A 19936-nucleotide genomic window follows, 5' to 3' on the forward strand; every position below is an offset into this window, starting at 1 on the left:
GTTCTATCCTGTGGCTATTATCTTGTGGCTTGTGACTTGCATCTGGTTCATTGAAGAGAATATAGTAAAAAGCTACATTATTTGTAGACAAAACCTAACGCCTTGATGCCTAACGGGTATGTGACAGTGACAGAAATTTTGATCCATATAGAATGGAGAGACATAGTAGAATCCGTCTTTTGGTACAATGTCCACCAGTCAGCTTGACAAATGGGCCATTGATGGCCAAGTGACTGCTTGGGGAAGGGTTTACTCCTCCATGGAGTCGTCCGAGTCGGCTTCAGACTCGGAGTCGTCCTCTGCTTCACCCTGACCCTCGCCCTCCTGGTCAAAGTCATCATCGCTGAGCCAATCAGCCTCGTCATCCATATCAACATCCTCATCATCATCAGCCACTTCCTTGCCATTGGCCTTGGCGCTGGCCTTCTCCTTCTTCTTGCGTTCAATGTTCTCCTTCTGCAGCTTCTTGCGCTGCTCCTTCTCCTTTCTCTTGACATCCCAGTTCTGGTCCATCTTGCGAACCTCTTTATCGGATTTCGTGATGAAGTCGTGCCACATGATCTTGCCATCGCAAACTCCATCCTCAACCTTCATCAAGCGAAGCTTCAAGCGAGGACCCAGCTCAACCAGCTTCACAGCCCGCTTCTCGACACCAGGAGTCTGAGCTGGCTTGTCCTGACCCTTCTCTGCAGCCTTTTGACGCTGCATCTCACGCTTGTTCAGGACTCGGCGGGTGGTGTTCTCGGCAACCTCCACCTCGGCGTCGGTGTCTAGCTCAGTCTCACTTGCTGATGTGTAGCCTGCGGCGGACGGGTCGAGCAGATAATCGGCGGCATCCTCCAGCTTTCCAAGGTTGGGAACAGCGGTCTTCTTCTTGTCTCGGTTGCGAATTTCCTTGGGGTCCAGGCGGCGAATCCGTTTCGACACACCAGTCTTCTTTGTGGCAATTGCATAGTGACGTAGAGTCAAGATATATGAGTCGTCGTCCTTTGTGGTGGGCTCGCGGTTGAGCAACATAACACGGCGAATGGAAGACAGCGGCTGGCTTTGAGGGTTGATGGGAGGGAAGAGAGATTGGAAGATTGTGGTGGTGAGGGTTTCGAGTCGCTTGGGCACTTTTGATTCTTCGGTTGCGTCGGGGGTAGTGAAGTTGTTCATGACCAACAGTGGTGGGGTCTTGTGATCCTGTCCACCACTCTTTGGTCGCTTCATGGCTCTTTCAACATCCTTGCACAGCGAATAGTTCTCGACCTTGAAGTGGAGGGTCGGTCCACGAGGTGTCACAGCAAGTCGCATGTTTGTGTTTCCTGTAGCGGACTTGGAGAAAAGCATCAAGTGCGTGACACCGAGGGGTCCTGTCATGACGGTATAATCTCGCAGTCTGTTGGATTTGCGTTCCTGCAGATAACCGTTAGGATAACTCGAGCGATAGTTTGCGCATATCTTAATTCATACCTTCAATCGCACAGCGGTATCTGGCTCCATCATCTTTCGGACATCCTTCACCAATTGAGAGACACTGGTACCGACTTGGGAAGCGCCTACACGAATGACCATAGACTTGGGAGTCTTGGACATTGAGGCCGCAGTGCCCTTAACAGCAGAGGCATTCTGCGGCTTCTGGTGAGTGCGCTTCTTGACACGTGCCTTGGCCATTTTGTTATATGCGAGAGAAAAATAAAATGGAGTGGTAAAACAATGACTATCACCTCCCGACAGCTCGAGGTTTTTTTTTCTCTATCAGAAGCAACCGGATCAAAGATCTTGCGGACCCACTAAAATTTGATATCGCGCAGTATCAACGTCAGTTTTTTTTTATTTTTGAATTCTTGCTCTTGTCGAACAACACATTCAAATATGCCGATCACTAAGAAGCGCAAGGTCGCGCCGGCTCCTGTCGACGAGGCTGAAACCAACATTCCATCAAGCCCGGAACCAAGCCCCGAGGCACCTTCGGATCAAGAAGAGGCTGCTGAAGATAACGATGCGGAGGTCGGCGAAAATGAGGCTAGCCCCCCAAAGAGCTTCAAAGAGCTCGGTCTCATTGAGTCACTTACTGAAGCCTGGTAATTGTCAATCCGATCATATTTTCGAAGTCATTATCTAAAGTAACCAGTGCCAACATGGGCTACAAGCAACCGACACCCATTCAGAGCGAGACGATTCCGCTAGCACTCCAAGGCCGCGATATCATTGGACTTGCAGAGACCGGTAGTGGAAAGACTGCGGCCTTCACCCTCCCCTCTCCTCCAGTTCCTGATGGAGAAGCCCCAGCCGTTCTTTGGCCTCATCCTTGCCCCGACTCGTGAACTCGCATACCAAATCTCGCTCGCATGCGAGTCTCTCGGATCTACCATTAACGTTCGATCTGTCACCCTCGTCGGTGGTATGGATATGGTCCCACAGTCCATTGCGCTTGGAAAGAAGCCTCACATCATTGTCGCGACACCTGGACGTCTTCTTGATCACCTCGAGAACACGAAGGGTTTCAGTCTGCGCAATTTGAAGTATCTCGTCATGGGTATGTACAACCGCAACATACATGAGCGATCGTGATATAATTATGCATCGTGTTCGGCCAACGTATAATTTACTGACCGAACAACAGACGAAGCCGATAGACTTCTGGACATGGATTTCGGTCCCATCCTTGATAAGATTCTCAAAGTGCTTCCCCGCGAGCGCCGCACCTTCCTTTTCTCCGCAACACTGTCTTCCAAGGTCGAATCCCTCCAGCGCGCATCCCTTTCAAACCCCGCTCGTGTTTCGATCTCGTCTAGCAAGTACCAAACGGTCTCTACATTGAACCAGACATTCTTGCTTCGGCCTTTCAAGCACAAGGATATTTACCTCGTTTACTTGCTGCACAAGTACATGGGCCAGTCTGCAATTATTTTCATGCGCACAGTACACGAAACCCAGCGTATCGCCTTTTTGCTGCGAGGACTTGTATGTTATTCATGGCAAATGCGCGCATCTTCAAAAGACTGACATTATTAGGGATTCGGAGCAATTCCCCTTCACGGACAGATGTCCCAATCTGCACGTCTCGGTGCATTGGGCAAATTCCGATCTAAGAGCAGAGAGATTCTGATCGCCACGGATGTGGCTGCTCGTGGTCTTGATATTCCATCTGTTGATATTGTACTAAACTACGACCTGCCAAGTGACTCAAAGACCTACATTCACCGTGTCGGTCGTACAGCAAGAGCTGGAAAGGCTGGGTAAGCTTCTATCATAATGGTGTATATTGACCTTACTAACGTCTAACAGTACCGCCATCAGCTTTGTCTCCCAATATGACGTTGGTATGTTCATTTCGCCCTGTCAATTTCTTACACACTCTAACATCTATCCAGAGGTTTGGCAGCGCATCGAAACCGCCCTCGGCAAACAACTCCAGGAGCACGACGCTCCCAAGGAGGACGCCATGGTGTTCGAAGCGAGTGTTCACGAGTCTCAGCGCGACGCCATCCAGGCCATGAAAGTTTACGACGAGAAGAAGGGAGCAAAGGGCAAGGGCAAGTTCAGCTTCAAGGGCAAGCGTGGTCGTGATGCTATGGATCAGGAAGAAGGTTAAAATTAGAAATCCCCCAAAATACCCTGCTATCAAAATATCCCTTTGTCTGATCACTACCATGCGGCATGTTACATGGGGCATCGCCATTTGTTAATACCAAAAATCACAATTAGAATATGAGAACCTGTGAAATCGACGTTGAAAAGGCCAGAAACGGCTGCCTTTGCACCTTTAGACCTTCGCGGAGCCCCTTGGCCGCTCGCTGCGAGCCACTATTACAGTGGAGTTTCAAAAGTATTTGACCCCAGATGCTTCGACCTTGTACCTTTCAAAACTGCCATAGACCTTGCTTGTATAGTATGACATATAAAGAAAATGTAAAAAAAGACAGCAAAAAAGACAGCGAAGCTCCAAGGATTCCAACCTTGGAAAGTTATAGCATAACAATGTCAGGCTAAAAAAGGAATTCAAAAGTGCTAGAGGTTTAATACTTATGAAACACCACTGTATGCACCCAGCCGCTCATCTTGAAACCCCCTTCAGAGTACATTCACATCTCACAACCAGAATTCCCCACCATGCAGGCCTTGAGGAAAGTCTTTCGGCCTCATGCTCTTCCTCTTCATAGGAGCCTAGTTTCAAGCATATCCAAAAGACACCTATCTATTACATCTCGAGGTACAACCTGCCTAAAAGGCTCCTGAGTCAACAATGCTGATCGAACCTCAGGAAACTCAATTTCCAAAGAGGAGTTGTTCAAATACACAAATGGCCGATTTCTTTCCGATGAAGACCGCCAGCTTTCCAAGCGTTATGTTCGTTTTGACGTTGACAGGTTATGTGATGTGATCGCAAGCATCCCCGGAGCTGGGGCAACGCAGGTATCCAAGATAGAGAAGATGGAGGGTGGATTCAGCAAGGCCCTTCTTGTGACAACCGCAGGTGGCTCGGAATACATCGTCAAAATTCCGTGTCCGAATGTAGGGAGGCCTATGTACTGCACAGCATCCGAGGTTGCGGTCTTGAGCTTTGGTAATATTGATCTATATGAATCTTGTGGATTTATAAAACTGATGAAAATTCTCGGTTCAGTCAGCACACATACCACTATGCCTGTACCTAAGGTCTTAGCATGGAGTGCTAATTCAAACAACCCGGTAGGCGCTGAGTATATTGTGATGGAGCGGGTCCCTGGTGTCCAGATCTTTAAGAAATGGAGTGAAATGGGGGAGAGCAACCGATTATCAATCATTAAACGTCTTACACAATGGGAGCGTGAACTTGCTGAGATTCGGTTTCCAGCTTTTGGTAGCTTGTACCACAAAAGCTCACTACATGGTTCCTTGGGTGAGCATGAATTGATCTCATTAGATCAATCTGTGGATCCTGAGGGTCTTTTTTGCATTGGTCCCTCGTGTGATTCTGCCTGGTTTATGCAGCATAGTCCCAGTGTTTACTGTGGTCCTTGTAAGTATCGCTTCGTCTCCTGGGCTGACTATAGCTGATGATAACTTGTTAAGGGAAAACAACCCGTGATTTGGGCGAATCTCTCCTCAATCGCTCACTGCTTAGGTCTCAACACGGTCCCAATCCAGACCTGCCAGCCTCTCTGAATAGTCCCTTAGAGGAATATTCAATAATCCTCGATATGGCAAAGAAGGTTATGCCAGCGGTGGCAAACAATCCCGAGCTACTAGCTCAGTCCCAGCCCACACTATGGCATACCGATCTTCATATGGGAAATATTTTTGTCGATGAAGATAACCCAGCCGAGGTTACTGGCTTTATTGATTGGCAGCATACTTCTATCAATCCCTTGTTTTTACAGGTCAGATGGCCTATCTTTCTAACTCCGCCCGAAGATTACCAAGAGGGCCAGGTATTGCCTCAGCTTCCACCCGACTATGAAGATATGGACGCCGACGACAAAGAGATCGCATTATATAATAAAGAGAAGGCTATTTGGGCAAAAGCTTATGAGGTTGCATCATTTTTGAATGATAGACCAGCTTGGAGAGCGATGCAAGTCCCCTCGCCGCTGAAGGAATTCTTCCGTCGTGGTGATACTTGGGCTGAGGGGATTTTCCCACTCCGGGAAACGTTGGTAGAACTTTTTCGCAGTCAACAGGACCTTGGGTTCACTGAAAGTCTGTTGCTCAGCTTCAATGACGAGCAGATCGCAGCACATGAGAAGGAGTTTGAAGTATATCAGGAATGGCACGAAATGCGCAATTTCGTCAAGAAATATCTTGATACCGATGACGAGGGCTGGGTTTCTCCGGAGTACGATTTCACTGAGATCCAATCTCGAAACAAGGTGTTGTTCGACTACTATGTTTCTAAATCAGGTTTGAACAGGACCCCAGATGAAGTCCGGGGCTTATGGCCATTTGTAATCTAGGCAATCTTGACTAGTCAATACACAATTTTAATCTACTATCGCCAAGCCTTTCTTCCAAGATTTGGAATTGATAGAATTTGTCTACGAGGGCAAGAGATATAATGTGAACCATAGTATTCATTACTGCATCAAAAGGTAGTGGAAGTCCGTGTGTCCTGCATCAGCGCTTAAGCGCTGCCAGCCTCACTGACGGCGTTGGCAACGCGGGTAGCGAGATCATCTGCCTCAGAGCGGCTAGCAGCCTCAGCATAAACACGGACAGCATCCTCAGTTCCACTGGCACGGGCAAAGCTACGGCCCTTGTTATAGCGGGACTGGAGGGACTCAATAGTGCCCTGCAGACCAGCAGGAGACTCGAGCTTACGCTCGGCATCATAAGCCTTGAAGATAGAGCGGTCGTTGACTTCGACACGCACAAGACGGGAAGGCAGGTCGGTGTAGGTACCGAGCCACTCCTTGGGAGACCAGCCCTTGTGAGCCAAGATGGCCTCGACAAGGAGCATGTCAGACAGCGCATCACCGACGGCCTGGTTGATCAGGTCGGTCAGAGCCTGGAGGCTCTCGAGGGCGTGCTGCTGTGCGGGAGACTGGGGGCGGTGTTCTTGATGACCTTCAGAGCGTTTTCGGAGAAGGTGACGGTGCCGTGGCCGTTGGCCTCGAAGTAAACACCGACGTCGAAGCGCAGGGCTGCGTGGTGAAGGTGCTTCACACCGGTGTTGGTGCAGATGATGGGGAGCTTGAGGACTTTCTCAATGTAGTCTGTGCTGGAGCCGTTGGCGTAGGCGGTCTGCACCACACCGATCTTCAGCTTGGAGGCGATGCCGGCGTTGCGGGCAAGGTCACCGATGAAAGAGGCTGCGAGGGTGGCGATACGGTCTCCGTCGAGAAGACGGAAAACGTTGCTTTCATCCTGGAAGTAGTACACCAGACGATCGGCATCACCGTCGAGGGAGGCACAGCGATCAAGGGTGCCGGCCTTTGATGAAGGAGGAGCACGCTGCTTGGTCTTAACGTAATCGGCACCACACTGAATTTGTTGTTAGCTGTTGGGGGTCGAGGGCGAGGAGTTTCATGTCAAGAAACATACGTCGAAGTTCAAGGCATCGGGGTTGATCACGTCGTCGTTCACAACCTTGATGTCAATTCCGGTAAGGGTCTTCATGAGCTCCCGCAGCTTGGGGCCACCGACACCGTTGGCGCAATCAACGGTCAAGGAGCCCTGGACCTTGACACCCCGCATCACCTTCTGGAAGGAGTTGACAAGCTTCTCATAGTATCCCTGCTCGGTGGGCTCACCGTACTCATATTGTGTGCCCAGGGTGTTCTTACAGCGGACAACATAGTGCAGCTGAGGGGTGGTCATGAACTTGAAGTCCACAAACTCGACATCGGTGGCGGTCAGAGCGGCGTTGAGCACGCCAGCCAGGCGGGAGCCGGAAGCACGGGTGTCACGGGCGAAGACCACGCGGGCAGGGTTGGTGACCTTCACATCAATCTCCTTGACAAGCTCGTCGTAGACATCTGCAATCTTATCCAATGGGGCATTGGCCAATCTTGTTGCGTATGCCTCCCATTCAGCCTGGCGGTAGTGGTAAGTCTCCGATCGAATTCGTTCCGACGACACAGGGGTATCTTACTTCGAGCATCTCACCCTATGGAAGCAATAGGTCAGACATGTCCAGTATAAAATTAAAAAAGACAACAGCAGGGATTATTGTGTCGAACTTACCATCGGGTCAACCAACTTGACACCATTGTCCTCCGCGGGGTTGTGACTGGCGGTAATCATAATACCGATCCATTGTCCGCTGAGCTTTTTTGAGCGCAAGCTTGCAAGCAAGCCCACAGCAAAAACCACGGTGTTGAGGAGGTCACTGGTTATAGCCCACCAGGTCAGAGAGCTATCAAAGGACGATCGCGGGGGTCCTGAAGGATGTGGAGGCGGGGTGGATCAGAGAAGAAACTTACGCTTTCATGCGAAACTGTAAAACGAAAAAGAAAAGAACATCAGCCTACTCGTCCTCGGTCTCATTTGTTCAGAAGAGCAACCTACCCCTGCGGTGCCATATTCAAAGACCTTGCCCTCGGGCTTTTTGTACTGCAACGCCGCCTCGGTAATGGCTTTCTTGACAGCTTGGGAGGCCATTGTATTAGATATTAACCCGGCGACAATATGATCCAAAGCTTCAAAAGAAAGTGTCAAGAAGGAGAGTACTTGAAACAAAAAAAAGTGGCATGGAGGGGGAATTTGGGGGTGAGACACGGTTTATTGCGACGGCCCTAGCGGCCCTAGCGGTGAGTGAATGGCGGGGAACACTCACCATAGCGCGTCCGAGAACGTGGCAATAACTCATTTGTTATTCGCCGTGGAAATTACAGGTAAACAGAGCAATTCAACACCTCAACAGGTTCGTATTGGCTTTTAAAATGACTACCTCGGATATACTGCGACAACCCTCACTATGTTTCTAAGCTTTAAGCCTATGTCCCGCAATATCATCTTGTGTGTCTCTGATCAAAAATCTGTTGGGTGCATTTCATTAGTCATGCATATCAAGTCGTGCGAATGGGTCAAACTCACGAGTACCACCAAGCAGTGGGTACGACGGTACCCAGATGCCAGAGACTGTGTGCATCAATCAACCCATTCCAGGGTGCGAAATCTAGCAGTTCCAGACTCATGGCGAGGATGATCCACGCAACAATCATACCGGGCCAAGCGGTCCAGGACTTGAGATACTTTTGGTACCGGACGATACTGAATCCCGTCCAGATGAGATTCGAAACGATGCCCACCGCCACGTTTGCCGCCATGTTATATGTGTAATCCCACGACCAGAAGCTGAGGTAGCAGATATGCAACGTGTAGAGCAGAACGCAGACAGCGGTCCAGAAGCGACGCAGGGAGGGACGGTACTGAGAACCGTCCTGATCGAGCCGGAACACGCGGATAACGGAAAGGTATAGGCCGTAGAGCACATTGGCACCGGCCGCGAAATAATCCAGCTTCTCGGTCAGGGCGAAATCACGGGTGTGGAAGATCATGCTGAAACTCCAGCTGGCCAGCCCGATGTATCCGAATAGCATGTAGTAAGGGCGGAGGGAGTGCCAGGCGGGAATTGACTCTTTGATGCGAGACATCCCGTTCCAGTGGGCGGCGAAGTTGAAGAAGGAGAACAGCACGGAGAAGGGCTCCTGCATGCCCAGGATTCTACGGAACGGCCATTTCCCGTGGAATTGAAGGATCGGTCTGATCATAGGGGGATCACGCGCGACTCGACGGTCGGTGACGACATGCTGGCAGGTATAATCGCATTCGGAAGGGCAGGTCCATAATAACAAACGGTGGTGTAGAGCTGGTCAGGTTAGCACAGGGGAAGCGGGGAAGGTTTGACGGGACTGGGCGGGACATACGTAGCACTGAATTGCCATTTTGACAGTTTTCCGTAATACAGACCTACAGATGTCAGCGAGTTCTGAGGGGGTTTGTCAATTTGCCTTACCTTGACACATTCTTTAAAGTCGGGGAGATGGTCACCCATTGACGCGTGTGTTTTGCCAATGAAAGAGGCAAAGAACGCCAACGCGAACAGGGCGTAGAGATTGACCCCCGCGCTGAGATGCATTGTGGTGCAAGAATGACCTTTGGCGTCGAGTGTGTACCTAGGCAAGCTTGGGGAATGACAGGGGCGGAGCTCCCCAGTGGCTTCGGAGAGCCTCCTTTGACGGTCTTGGCATCAGAAGGGTATCTTACCCCACAGCGCCATCGATCTACCTTACTTTGTTCCATGGTCAGTATGAGCTCCTTAGGTTGACTACAATATTCCTGAGAGTCACTGTCAATTTAAATCAATTGAGGGTACATATAAAAACCTTTATAAAGAGGTATACAAGATATAGTAACTTGCTGTTTTGATTGGCACATGACTACTTTCGCGTTTGATTGTGAGGTTCAGATCATAGTCATCCCAAAGTCTTGCCATTGAGAGTTACTCATTTCCAATATTCCACTTAGTTCTTTTTTTTTAAAAAAAAGTACTATAATGTACTTGTATACTTGAAGTCAATAGCCCTATGGCAAGGGTACTCAGAGATCACATGATATCACATGATTTTATCTTCCAGATGCGGCTAGTGCGGGCGGGCGGTGATTGGAGTGAAGCTTGGCGGAGTGGGCAAATAATCAGAAAAAAAGTTAAGAGACTCGATCTCTGCTCTTGTCTTTTACTTTTTCTCCTCTCCGTTATTTTTCCCACCTTCCACTCCATCTATAATTTGGCTGTTGCTTTTTAGACGCCAATATGAACAACGGAAACGATACCCCTCAGGGGATCACTAGCAGTGCTGATCGCATGGTCGGCATGGAGCACTCTGAAGTCCGCTACTTCACTAGGTATGATAATCCCCAATTAAACCCTGCGAGATAGGATGCTAATGAATATATAGCTACGATCACCACGGTAAGCTCTCGGTTTGAACGATGAGCAAATTCTCGGTGACATTTGACTAATTTTGTGATTTTTGCGCCGATGCAGGTATCCACGAGGAGATGCTCGTAAGTCCTTATCAATTGATCTCCTCCATATCTTGTTCTCTAATTAACTGGAATTCTGCTCTAGAAAGACGATGTTCGCACCCGCTCTTACCGCGACTCGATTTACCAGAACCGCCACATCTTCAAGGACAAGGTCGTCCTCGATGTCGGCTGTGGCACCGGTATTCTGAGCATGTATGTACCGCCGCTTCAATTTTTGTAATTTTTTTTTCTGGTTGACAATGCTAATTGTTCCTTCTCACAGGTTCGCTGCTCGTTCCGGCGCCAAGCACGTAATTGGTGTTGACATGTCCTCGATCATCGAGAAGGCCCGTGAGATTGTTCACGTTAACGGCTTGTCCGACAAGATCACTCTTCTTCAGGGCAAGATGGAGGAGGTTAACCTCCCCTTCCCCAAGGTTGATATCATTATCTCCGAGTGGATGGGTTACTTCCTTCTCTACGAGTCCATGCTGGACACCGTCCTCTACGCTCGTGACACCTACCTCAACCCCGGTGGTCTGATCTTCCCCGACAAGGCCACCATGTACGTTGCCGGTATTGAAGATGGCGACTACAAGGATGACAAGATCGGATGTGAGTTACAAAATATCGCTTTTACCGTACCATGCTAATCAAATCTAGTCTGGGACAACGTCTACGGATTTGACTATAGCCCCATGAAGGAGATTGCTCTCAACGAGCCCCTCGTGGACACCGTTGAGATGAAGGCTCTCGTCACCGACCCTTGCCCTATCATCACCTTCGACCTCAACACCGTCACCGCCGCCGACCTCGCCTTCAAGGTTCCCTACGCTCTCAGCGCCAAGCGCCCCGACTTCATCCACGCTCTGATCGCCTGGTTCGACATTGAGTTCAGCGCTTGCCACAAGCCCATCCACTTCTCCACCGGCCCCCACGCCAAGTACACCCACTGGAAGCAGACTGTCTTCTACCTGCGCGATGTTCTGACCGTCGAGGAGGATGAGAAGGTTACCGGCTGGATCGAGAACCGCCCCAACGACAAGAACAAGCGTGACCTGGACATTGGTATCTCTTATAAGTTCGAGACCTCCGACCCCACCCGCTCTGCCGAAGGCGGCTGCTTCTACCGCATGTAAGTTTCCGTCCTTGTCCTCACAGTATGCCCGAACATTGACTAATTCATCCCAGGTGTTAATTTTTTTAATCGACTTTTCTAATTTGATTGTCATTGGGATTTACAAATGACGTGCACGATTCAGGGAAATACATTCGTCACCAATGCAATGCATGACATGGGTTAACTAAACATAACCCCGGCGAGTTTACCAACTGGTATCGCCATTATTTTGATACGGCGTTAAGTTCATGGGAGGCAGGAAAAAGGCATTTTGCGGCGCGAACGGAGAGATATGTGAAGCTCCTCGAATTTCCAGGTAGATAGCTATACCCCGAGTCGATGCTTGGTCTAGCAAAGAAACTCCGACGCTCTTCTGGATAATGTTTTAAAATTGTGCATTCGTAGCAAAAGTAATAATTGTAGAGAATTTGAAACGTGCCGATCTGCAGAGAAGAAATTGTGCCAAGGAGAGATGGCGCGTCGGTAAAGCGACGGCAACAAATCATCCAAAAATTATCAGATCCTCGGCTCCTGTATGCCCCCGCAATTACAGGAGCTACTTTAATCTTCCACTGCTCTTGGATTTCTCTTCCGTATATCCTCCGTACTCATATTCTCACGATGTCTGCCCCTGGAGCTGGTCACGAATTCCCCGCTAAAGCTGTCTCCTGGCAGAAGCGCGATGTCCTGCTATTCGCCAACAGCATTGGAATTAAGGCCGATGAGCTGCATTTCCTTTATGTACGTCGTCTTTTCGGCTCAAAATTGCTAGGTCTAATTGGACATACAGGAACTTCACCCTAATTTCTCAGTCTTCCCAACTTACCCTCTGATCCTGCGTAAGTCAATCGCCGACGGATCCTACACAATCGGCGCTGACCTCCACAGCCTTCAAGCTCACTGACCAGGAGGTGACCAATTTCTATGAGCGCCAGCAGGCTGTCCACATTCCGGGCGTGCCTGACCTTGACCATCGCCACGGTGTCGATGGCCAACGGAAGCTCACAGTGTTGAAGCCGCTTCCTCCTACTAGCGAAGGTCGCAAGTTCGAGCTGCGTAACAAGGTTATTGGTGTCTATGACAAGGGCAAGCCCGGTACTGTCATTGAGACCGAGCAGTCTATCGTAGACGCCGAGTCTGGTGAAGTTTATAACAAGGTAGTGACCAGCGGATTCCTGGTCGGACAGGGTGGCTGGGGTGGTCCCAAGGGTAAGCAATGCCGTTCATACTCAGTGAACCATACTCCGTATATCGATACTGATTGATGTAAACAGGACCAAGCACTGTCAACTTCGCCCCACCCCAGGGCAAGACTCCCGATGCTACTCACGTTATCCAGTCTAACATGGAGACCGCCCACCTGTACCGGTAAGTCCAACATAGCAGCCCGCGCCCCTTGGTCAGCGTAACCCAATGCTTACCCGTGTCAGTTTGAACGGTGACTACAACCCTCTTCACGCCACCCCAGAGCCTGGCCAGAAGATGGGCTTCGGTGGCATCATCATCCACGGCCTGTTCAGCTGGAACTCTGCTGCCCATGGTATCCTGCGTGAGCTCGGTGGCAGCAATCCTTCCAACCTAAAGGAGTTCCAGGCTCGCTTTGCTTCGCCGGTTCGACCTGGCGACAAGCTTACCACTGAAATCTGGCGCATGGGAAATGTCGAGGATGGATTTGAGGAGATTCGTTTCGTGACCAAGAACGACAAGGGCAAGGTTGTCTTGAGCAACGGCCGATGCTTGTTGAAGGTGGTCGGCGCGAAGAGCAAGTTGTGATTTATAACCCGAATCATGTTCAATAGCATATAGCCTTCTCTTCAAAGCCAAAACTCGGAGCTCTTTTGTCTAAATTTATACGGATACTGCGAAGTATCTACTTCTGATTTTAACCTTGGAAATGTGCATAGATCGCACGTGACCGAATAGCCTCGGTCGTCCGGCGCCCGAGCTTGAAGCGTTTACCTAATTGCTACCCCAGATCGCAGCATTGTCCGACGTGCTTATTTGGATTTCAGCACCCCTCAATACACAAGAATTGTGTTAATCATGAGTTTTGCCTTGCGTACAGCTTTTAGGTCGAGTAGGGCGTTGAACCGGGCCGGGTATGCGCTTATGTCTATCTGTATGCAACATGCAACAAAGTTCTATCGATGCTAAACTTCTCATAGAACCAGGGCATTTAATCTCATTCTCAATCCCATTGGATCCTCGGTATGGGCTTCTCGGAGAAAAAGACTCATCAAGTGAAACAGACGATACTGACATTGGTCCCTGGCGTTGTCCTAGACAACCAACAAACACAGTCACCCTCCTCATCCGCAGCTCAGCACGCAGGAGCCAAATGGATATTTGCAGGCAGCCTGGAAGAGATCGGATATTCTGACAATTCCAAAAGTGCAAAAAGGCGACAGTCGCAAGGAAGTCACGCTGGAATAGTATGTCCACCCCATAACTTCCAATTGACAGCTGCTAATGGGCCGGCAGCGGTCAATTCTTTCTCAGGTTAGTAAGAAAGCGCATTGGGCTAAGCCCCTATTGACGTCGGAACTATCACCAGAGAAAACTGCCAGTGTTCCAAATGCACTCATCCGGATACGAAGCAAAGAGTGTCTGACATATTCGAGGTAGGATATGCCCGATCATTTCCACCTTGCACTCACTCATGATGTATAGATACCGTTGAATGTAAGGGCCAACTCGGTCACGCAAAAGGAAAATGGCATCGAGATTTCCTGTGAGATGAAATGATCCCATCGCCTGTCTACCCTATCTCTGACTCGCCATAGGGTCTGATGATCATACTGGGCTTTATCCATATGATTGGCTGCATGCACACTCGCAAAACAGGTATGGGGAATCCCTGGAGAAAAACCGATTAGGACCTGCCAAGCGTACTGCACCAGCTCCACGGTAAGTTCCCTCTGACTAACGATGCAGTGTGACGCTGATGCCCTAGAAGATTTTTCGATACAGGTCTGAGCTCAGACCAAAGCCCTAGGGTCTCCTACGAGGGGGTCATGTCAGACGACACAAAGCTCGGCACTTGGTTGCAGCTAATCGTGAGCTTACTCTCAAGTCCAGACTTTGTGTTGATATGCTAATGTTCCAAAGCACTCCCGGGGTTTTTGTCTCGTAGACGGCGTTCCTCCAACCCCAGAGGCGACAAAGGGTCTCCTTGAGCGAATTGCGTTCATCAGACATACGCATTATGGTATGGGATATTAACTCACTACTTAACGGCCTCAATTGACTTGACTTCAGGTGGATTCTGGGACTTCACCGCAGACTTGACCTTCAAGGACACGGCATACACCAACGAGCCCCTGGGCGCTCACACCGACAACACTTATTTCACAGATCCTGCAAGACTTCAGCTGTTCCATCTTCTGTCTCACACCGACGGATCTGGCGGAGAGAACCTTCTTGTAGATGGATTTGCAGCTGTCGCCCAGCTTCGTCGAGAGGATTCTACCCATTATGAGGTGTTGACAAGGTACAGGCACCCATGGCATGCAAGTGGCAATGAGGACGTCTGCATCCAACCCTCGGCCCAAGCACCAGTATTCTCGATTCATCCGGACATGGGAAAGATGTACCAGATCCGCTGGAACAACTATGATCGCGCGCCTAAGATGGACTGGTCTGTGGATGAACAGAATGCGTGGTACCGTGCTGCGCGCCACTACGAGAAGATCCTGCGGTCCAAGGAAATTTGGCAGAAGCTTGAGCCGGGATCCGCCTTGAGTAAGTGACTCGGCTCCCAATTTGAGTGTTGTTTTGACTAACATGTGCCAGTCTTTGATAACTGGAGAATGTTGCATGGCCGCTCCTCATTCACCGGAAAGAGGAGGATGTGTGGTGGCTACAGTAAGTGATAATCGCCAACCTCTTGAACTCAGCTGACCACTGTGATAGTCAATAACGACGATTACATTTCACGTCTTCGCCTGCTCAAGTTCGGCCGGGAGCATTTGCTGAACAACCTTGGCAACGTCCGAAACCACTTGGACAATCCATATTCCTTTATCTAGATGGAATATTAGGAACACATGCACATTCTGGAAACGTATGAACTGAAACCGTTAGAGCACCAAAAAAAAGTAGATAATGTCCCAAGGAATGAGTATAAACAGTCTTGGAATCCGATGGTGTTGATTATAAAGACTATATTCATCACGTGACCTCATGGCTGACGTTGAAGCTCGCTCGGCCACAGCTCTTCCACCCAGCAACCTTCGTTCTCTCACATTTCCCCTATCTCCCTCCAAAACGGAACGTTATCTTTGCATTTCCGAGCTTTATATTCTTTGATCCATTAATTCACATTTTCCTGATTCCAACATGTCCACCCTTGAGGACCTCGACGACCTTGAGCAGGAGCAGAGAGAGAAGAAGCAAGACCAGAACGATGGCAATGGCAAGAAGCCCGAAGGCGACGGCGATGCCGATATGGAAGATGCCGACAAGAAGGACGAGGAAGAAGAGATGCTCGACGAGGATATCTTGAACTCAAGCACGGCAGACATCGTTACGCGGAGGCGCATGCTGGAGAACGAGATGCGAATCATGAAGAGTGAATTCCAACGTTTGACACACGAGCAAAGCACAATGCGAGAGAAGGTGAAGGATAATCAAGAGAAGATCGAGAACAACAGGTGCGATCACATCTAATAGATCCCGCGGAGCTCGCGGTGAAGCGGTCTGCTAACATCATCACTGTTTAGACAACTACCATACCTCGTTGGAAACGTCGTCGAACTACTGGATCTCGATGTAGAGGCTGAGGCCGCGGAAGAAGGGGCCAATATTGACCTGGATGCCACTCGCGTAGGCAAATCCGCCGTCATCAAGACCTCCACTCGCCAGACTATCTTCCTTCCCCTCATCGGCCTTGTCGACCACGAGAAGCTGAAGCCCGGTGACCTGATCGGTGTCAACAAGGATTCATATCTCATTTTGGACACTTTACCAGCCGAATATGACAACCGCGTCAAGGCCATGGAGGTCGACGAGAAGCCCACTGAGAAGTACACGGATATCGGTGGTCTGGATAAGCAGATCGAAGAGATCGTGGAGGCCATCGTATGGCCGATGAAGGAGGCAGAGCGCTTTAAGAAGATTGGCATCAAGGCCCCCAAGGGTTCGTCTCCATTTTAACCATACCCGTTCACAGCTAATCATGTTCCATCTCAGGTGCTCTGATGTACGGTCCCCCTGGTACCGGAAAGACCCTCCTGGCTCGAGCCTGTGCCGCCGAAACGAACGCCACATTCCTCAAGCTTGCCGGACCCCAATTGGTACAAATGTTCATCGGAGACGGTGCCAAGCTCGTGCGCGACTGCTTCGCTCTCGCCAAGGAGAAGGCACCCTCTATCATCTTCATTGATGAACTGGACGCCGTGGGTACAAAGCGTTTCGACTCGGAGAAGTCCGGAGATCGTGAAGTGCAGCGAACCATGCTGGAACTCCTGAACCAGCTCGATGGTTTCGCCTCAGACGACCGCATCAAGGTCCTCGCTGCTACCAACCGAGTCGATGTGCTTGACCCTGCGCTCCTTCGTTCCGGTCGTCTGGACCGCAAGATCGAGTTCCCTCTTCCTAATGAGGAGGCCCGTGCCAACATCTTGCAGATCCACTCGCGCAAGATGTCTGTCGAGGACAGCGTCAACTGGGCTGAGTTGGCTCGCAGTACGGACGAGTTCGGTGGTGCTCAGCTTAAGGCTGTTTGTGTTGAGGCTGGTATGATTGCTCTGCGGAAGGGCTTGAGCAAGATCGGTCATGAGAACTACGTCGATGCCATTGCTGAGGTCCAGGCCAAGAAGAAGGATACCAACATGGGCATCTATGTTTAGATTAGACCTTACGTTTTCTTATCTGATTTCTTCCCATGTCTCTGGTCTTGTATGTATGCCTCGGCTTTGAATGGAAGTCGGTAATTTGCTATGCATGAACGGCGTGAGCCTCTTTTGACTTCCACATATGGTTTCTACTGGGCCTTTCTATCACCCAAGTATACGATGACGTGTACGAATGAGTAGGCCTTTATGGGCTCAAGGGCCAGTTTTCCTTATGATCGATCACTGTGCATTCCACGTAGTTGTATAATAACTAGTCAGGTATTCACTGCGAAGTAAACACTTGCTCAGGAGATCCCAGAACAGAAAAAGGAAACGCAAAGATGCAAGTCATAAATCCATCAACAGTCGCTCATCACCACACTCCCCTCATCTTTTGAACATGCTATTTAAATAAGCTCACTCAGTTCTTACCCTTCTCCTCCTTAAGCGTAACAATACGATTGAGCACAAGCTTCTCATCAGTCGACTCGCGATCAACGGCAAAGTACGCAACACGCATACCCTGGAAACGGATAGAGTGCTTGTTAGCCTCCTTGCCGCCCTCCTCAACAGCACCCTCCTCCTTAGGCCAAGGCCCAGAAGCAGCGATATCCCGGAATCCAGTCTCGACCATAGCATCCTTGTAAATCTCCTCGGAGTCAGGGTTGATGTCAGCAAGGAATCCAGCCGGGTGAGCGGAGGGGTCCTCAGATTTGAAGAGCGAGTTGAAAGCACGAATCTCAGCACGCACGGGACTCTTGTGCTCGGCAGACTCGCCAACCCAGTGGATGAAAGACTTGGGCTTCTTGGCGGCCTCGCCTTCGACGGGCTTCTCGTACTTGGCGTGGACGCAGGTCACCTCGCCGGAAGCGTCGGTCTCGAAGGATGTAGCGGTGATGGGGTAGGGGGCCTTGAGGAGACCGACTGTCTTACCCGGGGCAAGTCGGAAGTAGTCGGGCGAGTCGACGGCGCGGAAATCAGAACGCTCGATGTAGACGGTCTTTGTGAAGGGGATGTTGTGGGTGCCGAAGGCAGGGTCCTTGGAGAAGGGACAGTCGAGGAGCTCGAGGTGGTCGTCAGGAAGGTCGTCGATGATGACCTTCAGAGGCTCGAGAACGACCATGAGACGGGGCACAGTGGTTTCGAGGTACTGGCGGACGATAGACTCGAACTTGCCGACCTGGACGTTTGAAACGCTCTTTGTGACACCGAGGTCGTTGACGAAGGCCAAGATGGCGCCGGGGGAACACCACGACGGCGGAGGGCGATGAGAGTGTACAGGCGAGGGTCGTCCCAGTCACGGACGTGGCCTTCCTTGACCAGCTGGATGATCTTGCGCTTGGATAGGACGGTTCCGGTGATGTTGAGACGGCCGTACTCGCGCTGGTTGGGACGGTAGACCTCAAGCTTGTTGCAAAGCCAGTCGTAGGAGACACGGGACAGCTCGAACTCAGTCGTGCACAGGGAGTGGGAGATCTCCTCGATACTATCGCACAGACAGTGCGCGAAGTCGTAGGTAGGGTAGATCTTCCACTTGCCACCGGTGCGGTGGTGCTGCTTGTCCTCGCTGTCCATGATGCGCCAGGCGAACAGATCCCACATCTGGGGGTTGGGATCTGTGATATCCTGCTTCATGCGGAGAGCCGCCTCGCCGGCCTTGTATTTGCCGTCGCGCATAGCTCGGAATTCAGCCAGGGACTCCTCGGTGGGCCGAGTGCGGTGGGCGCATGCGAAACGTTCTCCGCCGCGCTGGCCACCTTCCATCTCACCACGCTGGGCCTTGATTTCGGCCTTGGTGCAGTGGCAGATGTATGCGCCATCGCGCTGGATGAGATCCTCTGCGAGTTCGTAGAGACGGTCGAAGTTGTCACTGGCGCAGGTCTCACGCACGGGGGTGAAACCGAGCCATGTCACAATCTCGCGGATGGCGTTGTAGAATCGCTCCTCCTCACCCTCTGGGTTGGTGTCGTCGAAGCGCAGGATACACTCACCACCGTGGTGCTTGGCGAATCCAAAGTTGATGGCAATGGCCTTGCTGTGTCCAATGTGGAGGAATCCGTTGGGCTCGGGAGGGAATCGCGTGCGGATCTTGGGGACGGTCTCGGAGAGGGGCTTTTCCTGGTACACGTCGGACAAGAAACCGACCTTGAACATGGCGTTGGGGTCCCGGGGAGCAGGAGCTTCCTTGGCCTGGGGCGCTGTCTTTTCGGCCTTCTTCTTGGGCGGCTCATTCTGTTTGGCGAGCTTGAGGGCCGCCTTTCTGGCAGCGGCAGCTTCTTTCTTTTCCTGGCTCTTGGACTTCTTGTTGGGGTCGGCGGGCGCAGCGGGCGCGGCAGCCTCCTTGGGCCTCTCGGGCAGATCGACGGGCTTTGCGGGATCCATTGTGTTTGAACGAAGGTGGGGGATATTTTTTCAACGAGGGGCTCTTTGTATATGCTTATCAGTCTCCATTCGCTTATCGGACCGATTTAGCCCGGGATGACTCATCGCCTTGGAGGCTGGGGAACTATACGATTTGATCCCTTGCTTGATATGGCTTGATATG

The 19936-nt window shown here is 50.7% G+C and overlaps 10 protein-coding genes across 10 annotated transcripts; 6 read left to right on the forward strand and 4 right to left on the reverse strand.

The window, feature by feature from the left end:
• Positions 1–249: 249 nt before the first annotated feature.
• On the reverse strand, positions 250–1656 carry N7506_001074 (Brix domain-containing protein; the record flags this gene model as incomplete). Its single annotated transcript, XM_056950370.1, has 2 exons — positions 250–1398; positions 1456–1656. 2 exons carry the CDS (start codon positions 1654–1656, stop codon positions 250–252), a joined length of 1350 nt encoding a protein of 449 aa, XP_056816285.1.
• Positions 1657–1857: 201 nt separating this feature from the next.
• Positions 1858–3580, forward strand: rrp3 (RNA-dependent ATPase RRP3; the record flags this gene model as incomplete). The annotated part of the gene is made up of 5 exons (XM_056950371.1): positions 1858–2048; positions 2208–2214; positions 2254–2521; positions 2609–2949; positions 3362–3580. The coding sequence occupies 5 exons, from the start codon at positions 1858–1860 to the stop codon at positions 3578–3580; spliced, it is 1026 nt and encodes a 341-aa protein (XP_056816286.1).
• A 518-nt stretch (positions 3581–4098) lies between these two features.
• N7506_001076 (uncharacterized protein) lies at positions 4099–5921 on the forward strand (the record flags this gene model as incomplete). The annotated part of the gene is made up of 4 exons (XM_056950372.1): positions 4099–4198; positions 4226–4539; positions 4645–4987; positions 5041–5921. The coding sequence occupies 4 exons, from the start codon at positions 4099–4101 to the stop codon at positions 5919–5921; spliced, it is 1638 nt and encodes a 545-aa protein (XP_056816287.1).
• Positions 5922–6088: 167 nt separating this feature from the next.
• Positions 6089–8067, reverse strand: agm1 (phosphoacetylglucosamine mutase PCM1; the record flags this gene model as incomplete). The annotated part of the gene is made up of 7 exons (XM_056950373.1): positions 6089–6508; positions 6559–6948; positions 7009–7500; positions 7559–7573; positions 7651–7822; positions 7890–7903; positions 7975–8067. 7 exons carry the CDS (start codon positions 8065–8067, stop codon positions 6089–6091), a joined length of 1596 nt encoding a protein of 531 aa, XP_056816288.1.
• Positions 8068–8389: 322 nt separating this feature from the next.
• N7506_001078 (PGAP3/PER1 family protein) lies at positions 8390–9547 on the reverse strand (the record flags this gene model as incomplete). The annotated part of the gene is made up of 4 exons (XM_056950374.1): positions 8390–8444; positions 8503–9277; positions 9336–9378; positions 9425–9547. 4 exons carry the CDS (start codon positions 9545–9547, stop codon positions 8390–8392), a joined length of 996 nt encoding a protein of 331 aa, XP_056816289.1.
• A 675-nt stretch (positions 9548–10222) lies between these two features.
• On the forward strand, positions 10223–11635 carry rmtA (protein-arginine omega-N methyltransferase HMT1; the record flags this gene model as incomplete). Its single annotated transcript, XM_056950375.1, has 7 exons — positions 10223–10314; positions 10368–10381; positions 10457–10476; positions 10541–10650; positions 10721–11052; positions 11101–11572; positions 11629–11635. 7 exons carry the CDS (start codon positions 10223–10225, stop codon positions 11633–11635), a joined length of 1047 nt encoding a protein of 348 aa, XP_056816290.1.
• A 543-nt stretch (positions 11636–12178) lies between these two features.
• On the forward strand, positions 12179–13330 carry N7506_001080 (putative peroxisomal dehydratase; the record flags this gene model as incomplete). Its single annotated transcript, XM_056950376.1, has 5 exons — positions 12179–12298; positions 12348–12396; positions 12446–12766; positions 12832–12925; positions 12988–13330. 5 exons carry the CDS (start codon positions 12179–12181, stop codon positions 13328–13330), a joined length of 927 nt encoding a protein of 308 aa, XP_056816291.1.
• A 1432-nt stretch (positions 13331–14762) lies between these two features.
• N7506_001081 (putative trimethyllysine dioxygenase TmlH) lies at positions 14763–15429 on the forward strand (the record flags this gene model as incomplete). Its single annotated transcript, XM_056950377.1, has 3 exons — positions 14763–14765; positions 14854–15298; positions 15350–15429. The coding sequence occupies 3 exons, from the start codon at positions 14763–14765 to the stop codon at positions 15427–15429; spliced, it is 528 nt and encodes a 175-aa protein (XP_056816292.1).
• A 466-nt stretch (positions 15430–15895) lies between these two features.
• N7506_001082 (proteasome regulatory particle base subunit RPT5) lies at positions 15896–17406 on the forward strand (the record flags this gene model as incomplete). The annotated part of the gene is made up of 3 exons (XM_056950378.1): positions 15896–16209; positions 16279–16694; positions 16748–17406. 3 exons carry the CDS (start codon positions 15896–15898, stop codon positions 17404–17406), a joined length of 1389 nt encoding a protein of 462 aa, XP_056816293.1.
• A 406-nt stretch (positions 17407–17812) lies between these two features.
• Positions 17813–19773, reverse strand: N7506_001083 (glutamine--tRNA ligase; the record flags this gene model as incomplete). The annotated part of the gene is made up of 2 exons (XM_056950379.1): positions 17813–18589; positions 18640–19773. The coding sequence occupies 2 exons, from the start codon at positions 19771–19773 to the stop codon at positions 17813–17815; spliced, it is 1911 nt and encodes a 636-aa protein (XP_056816294.1).
• Positions 19774–19936: the final 163 nt, after the last annotated feature.

The sequence above is a fragment of the Penicillium brevicompactum genome, assembly GCF_028827555.1.
Source record: "Penicillium brevicompactum strain IBT 35665 chromosome Unknown utg000001l_segment0_segment0, whole genome shotgun sequence".
Classification (NCBI taxonomy): Eukaryota; Fungi; Ascomycota; class Eurotiomycetes; order Eurotiales; family Aspergillaceae; genus Penicillium; species Penicillium brevicompactum.